Genomic DNA, 6,537 nt, shown 5'->3' with positions numbered 1-6,537 from the left:
AGAATCACAATCTTTTTATCTTTCAGGGTGCGTTCTGAAGCAGCAATGATGCTATTAAAGTTTCATATAGTTGGGCCAAGCAATTTATGATGTCTTGTAGGGGTCCAACAAGTTGTCTCAGTTTCTAATTTCTTGCTCAAACTTATATGGGAGTTGGGTTTGCTTGAGTACTGACGGTTCTATTAGGTATGAAGATGGTTCTGCTGCAGCAGGGGGAATTGTGCAAAACCGAAATGGGGAGTGGATCATTGGTTTTAACAGATTCTTAGGGAGATGCTTAGTGTTTGAGGATGAATTGTAGGGTATCTTAGATGGCTTGGGCATTTTAATTGATCGGGGATACGATAATGTGTTGATCCAGATTGATAGTCTTGAGGTGGCTAAGGCCATTCAAGAGAGACCTATAGAAGGATCCAATTCGACTTTGATTAGGAGGATTCTTTAATTGTTGTCTCAGATTCATCATTGGAGTATTTGGCATATTCCTAGGGAAGATAACCAGGAAGCTGATAGTCTAGTCAAGTTAGCTCATGTAGGAAGTCAAGGATTGTGAGTATTTGAAGTATCCTCGTTTGGAGGATTGGGCTAGTTTATATAATTTGTTTTTCTTTTACAGTCTTCTTTGTCACAAAAAAATGAAATTTATAAATTAAATTCATAATTTCAATATTTTAACTTTATTAATTCAACCAAAATATAATTTTGATAAATAATATTTTTACTTCTAATTTTATTTAATATAATATATGTTTAATACTATGAATGATATTTATAGATGTTTACGAATTTAATGATACACTACTTATACAACAAATTTGTTAAATAATTAATTTTTTAACATGAATATTTTATCCAAATAAAACCTTAGATACTATTATATTCTTATCTACATATTTAAACTCTTTAATCAACTGAGTAAACTGTAAATTACTTAACTATTTGGTTAAATTTCCAAACACATGTGACCTAAAATGCTGTAAGAAATTGAGTTAATTTTTATTGGTTAAATAAGCCCAGGGGCAATTAAATGCGAGCTATGATAATAAGATATGGCTTTTTCGGCTCAAATATGAACTATGTTGCTTGGATTTGATGGGTGCGGTTATAATCAAATTTCACAAGTTTCTTCTTACCATAAATGTTGATAAAACCATGGGTTGGAATCTTAAAAATAAAGTCAACAAAGCCACTGGGTTAGAACCAAATGGTCAATCAAACTAGCGTGTCTAATAAGTTAATTTACTTGATAATATGAAGGCCTTTATATACCGAATCCCCCCAAGAGGTATAGTTCAGAACCAATTGAACAGAAATAGATTAACTCTTTCATCATAAGAGGGGCAATTATTTAGTAACTATGTGCACATGGAAGGAGATTTGAGCAGAGGATATGCTTTATTCTAAGACTGGAATGTTAAAACCATACAATAACATTACAAACACATTACTGATTCTATTGGAATTTCAAAACAAAATATTGAAAGGCTAAAAAGAAAGGGGCAAAAAAAAAGATTCTAAATCAGGGTCAAATTGGCATTGTGCATTTCTTTTGAGAATGACCTAATAAATGGCATCTACCACATTGAACAACTCTCTTTGGCCGCTTCAAATTCTCTACACGAAGGACTTTCTTTTTTGGTCTGCCAGGTGGCCGGCGAATTTTGGGAGGGCGTATTGTGATATCAAGCTTCGCAGCTCCACCCTCAGCTCCTTCACCCAGCTCCTTCCAAATGCTCTTATCTGGAATAGGATGTATCATCTGTGAATAGGTCTCACGGTAGCTTCCCACTGTGAAACAAGGTTCGGCAAACATATGAGCATTCTGCCCACAAGAAATAAGGGCAGCTGCAGCATGTGCACATGGCAAACCATACAGCTGCCATCGCCGACAGGAACACACACGACTCCTAATATCCACTATATTAGTCCTCTCGGTTGAGACAATCTCAAACTCAACTTCATTTGCTCTAAGTACTTGGTAGCAACGAGCATCTGCAATTGCCTCCGAAATTCGCTTCTCAGCAGATGGAACAAGAATTGAGGTCCATCTCATTCCCATTTCACGACGATTGGTAAACCAAGTAGTTAGTTGATGGCGAATATGTTCCATCATCTGCACAATGGGGAGCTCATGACATTCGAGGGCCCAATTATATAACATCTCAGTCACACCAAGCGTAAAGTGGCCATATCTCACTCCTTCAAAATATGCTACTGCCCAAAGCCGGGGAGGGAAGAGTTGAAACCATTGTATAACATCCTGTGAGATCTCTACCATTTCTGCAATTTTGCTCTCAAACTCTACAGTCGTGAGAGCATAAACAGCGTTCCAGAAGATATTAACCAACTTTGTGTTCTTAAATGTATCACGGAAATTTTCACTGACATAACGTAGACAAAAACCATGAAACGCACTAGGAAAATGGGTTTCTACTGCATCTACCATGCCTTGCTGTCTTTCAGACAGTATAGTAAGTCTAGGCATGTTTTCAGTGTTCACACCAAGAAGCTTCCTCAACTCTGACATGAACCACATCCAATTTTCATCACTTTCCACGTCAACAATAGCAATTGCCAAGGGAAACAATGCGTCATCAGCATCAACAGCTGCAGCACAAAGTAATGCACCCAAGTATTTTCCTTTCAGATCTGCCTTATCAAGTTCTAGAAGTGGTCTACAGGCGGTTATAAAACCATAGATAGAAGCACGGTAAGAAATAAAGAGGCGCTGAAAACAATTTTCTTGTCCAGTGGCAAAAACCGATGCAACACTTCCAGGGTTGGTTTTTCTTATTTGCTCACAGTATGCAGGAAGAAGGCGATACCCTTCTTCAAAAGTCCCATGAAGAGCAGCCATACTTCGTTCCTTTCCGCGCCAAGCTTGCATATAAGAAACAGCAACTCCATGCTGGTCTCGGATATCTTGCAGGATTTCTTTTGGTTTGTACTGTGGATTATCCCGAATGCGTGCTTCAACTGATCTTGCAACCCAACCCACTGATGCTTGCTGATGATGGAGGTTGCGAACCCCTTCACATGTATGCTCTCCATGCAGAGTTCTAATTGAGAAAGTTGGAACCCCAGGACATTTTGCAACATGGACTCGCCAGGGACAACCTTCTTTGGAGCACTTGGCTATAAATCGGCTGCGATCTGATTTCACTATCCTAAGATCAAAATGCAATGCTATAGCAATATCTTTCAAGGTTCTTCTGCAGGTTTCAACATCAGGAAATTCCTGCCCGATAACTAATGAATGTTCTACAAGGGTATGAGAAGTATCAGCTACCACTAAAGCATGATCAGCCATGACTACATGAAATGAGGCAACAGACTGACGTGATTCAAAGGGCTCCCTCCATGCAATAAACAGAACAGAAAATGCTTCCAAGGAAAAGCTTCAAAAACAGCATGTATATACTCTAAGTTAAATTGCAGTAGAGACAAAAAAGAAAGGAAACTAATATACATACATACATAATGAGGTGGCAGGTCAGCGGAGGTTAGCCAAAAAAAGCTAGGGAATCAAACAAAAATATGTATACCAGCAAAATCCCTTTTTAAGTTTTCAATTAGTGAAGCAACTTATTTAGTACCCAAAAGTATTATATAGCACACCTGTGATAGGTAAAGAAACTAATGAGCAGTTGTTAAAAGACAACCATATTTAACAGTAATCTCTTCCTCTATAATGGGAAGGGGAAGGGAAATTGAAAGAAAAATAATCAGGTCTATGATGAAATATCAAAAGGAAAAAGAAAGTGAAAAAAGTAAAAAATGGAACAAAAAAGAAAATGCAATTTGCATTAATTGCTATGTACATTAGACATGATACCCAGAGCCAATCATCAATAAGAATAAAAAGTACTAATTTAGCAATTCTAACACAAAGGAAGTAACTTTGCAAGATTTTGTAACTTGACAATCTGAAACTAGTTGTATCTTAGTCCTGGGGGAACACACTACTATATCAGAGCCAAATCAACTTATGCCTAAAACCATGAGAAGAAGCCACCTATGGTCAACGTAACAAAAGGAACCTTGTGTATGTTTGTGAAGAGGTGTCAACATGCAAGTTGTCTATGAGAATATGGCCCTCTGATGTAGGACCTAGTTTATCATTAATTAGGGATTGAAGATGCAGTACATCCTCTATCTAAAAGCATTGGAAGAAGTTATAGAAAAGATTTAATCAATAAAACTTAAAAAATCATTCATTATTACTTGTGCCGAGTATGTTTATGAAATTTTTACAGCCTATATATTGATATTGAAAGTTAATCATCTGATAAAACTTATAAAAAGAAAGTTCTGATCTAATTCATTCTTTTAAAGAAGTTAAACGTGGAAAATACAAAATCTTGATATCCAACAGCAACAAAAAATTTTCATAGTTTCACCTTTTTCTTTCTTTCTTTCATTTTTGTCCTTTTTCCCCTTGAGAAAGGATTTTGACAAACAATTTCTTCCCCTTCTTATTTCTTAATATGTTGATTCACCAGACTACTTATTCATTTTTGCTTTCATTATGGTTCCTGTGTTGTTAAGATTTGATCAGATAAAGTTTTTATCAAAGATCCTGCAGGTGTAACCTTTATTCAAACTATTCAACAAGCATTACACCGCAAATTGATAGTTTTGAAACAAAAAAGAAAAAGGGTATAATACTTGTTCACCAGCTAGGTTTCTATCCAAGTTGCATCTCACTGGCTCCAGGAACTTTTTCAGTTCAAAACCAATCTTTAATTGTTTGAGGGTTTAGGTTTGAAAGATAACACAGAAAAAATTCATAAAACCAGGATTAATCACTTGAAAGTTCAACATAAACAAGATAGACTTAAGACCAACAACCCGAATCTGATATAACTTGAATCCAATCAACCAGAAAAACTGTGAAGAATTGAAACCTGAACCAAAATGGAAGCCAAAAGTCTGCAGTGCAAAGTTGATAAAAGATAACCAGAATAGCCAACTCAACTACACTGAAAGCCTACATAATTGACACTAAAAGTCCAAGAACAAAATCTAATAAGCCCAAAACAACCTATAACTGAAGCCAACATGACTCGCCTCATTGTCTACTCCAAGGAGAATAAAAAGATATTTCAAGGCTATTTAGAAGAAAAAATGAAGGCAATGAAAGAAGATGATATGAATGAGGGAAATCAGCAATAAATAAGAAAGAAAAAGGGAAATCATGTCTAGGGCTTTCTAAGCAATCACACTCAGGATTGGATGAAGGAAGCTATTTTACAATTGACAGATTATAAAAGGCAATGCGCAAAATACTAACTTCACCTAAATCTGTCAAGACTTCAAATCCTAATTACAAAAGTAAGAACCATAAGAACAAATAAACTAATTAAAACAGCATAAAAGGAGTCACTAACATAATTCCATTCAAACACCCATTGACCACATAGTAACTAAACTTCGGAAGATCTGTCATTAACTAAAATCCCCTTTAAATAAGTAACTGACCCAAGCCCTAATAATACAGTCCATGTCTCAAGGATGAAGTTTTTTATCCCCCTTAACCAAATATGATGAATTTGGACATAGAATCATCAAAATCTTCAACAAGTAAAAGCAACTTGAACAAATTCCAGTGAAGGAGAAATCCCATGTCACAGCAAGATAATTACAGCAGAGGCAATACCATAGCAACTAAACACCTTCAATGCCACAATTTTTACAAAAGTGAATAAATACAGGCATGGGATACTTTTGATAGCTAATATCAAGCCACCTTTAACTCTTCAAGCAACAAAAACAACACTTTTGAGTCTACAAAAATTACCAATATTTCGAAACAATCTAGGTTCCAAGCAATCGAAAAACGGAAATTACAAAAATGGGCTAAATTCAAAGGGCTTACTAAGCACAATCTAAACTTGCATTAGCTCTATAAAATTTCACGAAGATTAATCCTTTTTCTTAACTCGGCTAATCACTCTATTTTAAGGTATTAAACAAATTAGTTCACTTTCACCAAAAACTACAAATTTAAAGACCCAATTGACCAAAAATGTTACCTGGAATTGATTTAGGTCTAACTCTTTCAAATTCCGCGATGCCCGCAAGATCTAAGGCTTGTTTCTTTCAATAAATTTTCACAAAAAGGAAGGCAACAAACTCTTGCCCTTTGCTCAGCGCCGCCTTTTAAATGAAATGGGAGGTGAAGAAACCCTGGAATAAGTGGAAAGTTTGAGAATTGGAGAGGGAAAAATTAAACTTGATAAAAGAACTTATTTTGCTTTTGTGTTTGGATGATTGGAAAACCAAGGAAAACTGGAAAAAAGTTGGAAAGTATACGTAGACCTTGTGTTAAATAATTGGCAGTTATGAGGTAGAAACATTTTGAGTAAATATCACAATGAGTCCCCAAAGTTTCAGAATATATCATTTTAGTCTTCAATTTTAAAATGCTAATATATATAATCTCAAACTTTACAGTTTTGTTTAAATGAGTCTCTACCTTTTTTTCCCCTACATATATCTTCTTATTTCTACGCAAATATGCTTTTATTTTCAAAT

General features: G+C 35.5%; 1 protein-coding gene across 1 annotated transcript; it reads right to left on the bottom strand.

The window, feature by feature from the left end:
* Positions 1 to 1,379: 1,379 nt before the first annotated feature.
* On the bottom strand, positions 1,380 to 6,304 carry LOC107920318 (uncharacterized). The gene is made up of 2 exons (XM_016849972.2): positions 6,036 to 6,304; positions 1,380 to 3,398 (listed from the first exon to the last, which is right to left on the bottom strand). Exon 2 carries the CDS (start codon positions 3,308 to 3,310, stop codon positions 1,526 to 1,528), a length of 1,785 nt encoding a protein of 594 aa, XP_016705461.2. The 5' UTR covers positions 3,311 to 3,398; positions 6,036 to 6,304; the 3' UTR covers positions 1,380 to 1,525.
* Between the last annotated feature and the right edge of the window lie 233 nt (positions 6,305 to 6,537).

Source organism: Gossypium hirsutum, chromosome D13 (assembly GCF_007990345.1).
Source record: "Gossypium hirsutum isolate 1008001.06 chromosome D13, Gossypium_hirsutum_v2.1, whole genome shotgun sequence".
Taxonomy (NCBI): domain Eukaryota; kingdom Viridiplantae; phylum Streptophyta; class Magnoliopsida; order Malvales; family Malvaceae; genus Gossypium; species Gossypium hirsutum.
Note: the sequence above shows the minus strand (reverse complement) of the source record. Positions and strands in the feature narration are given on the sequence as shown.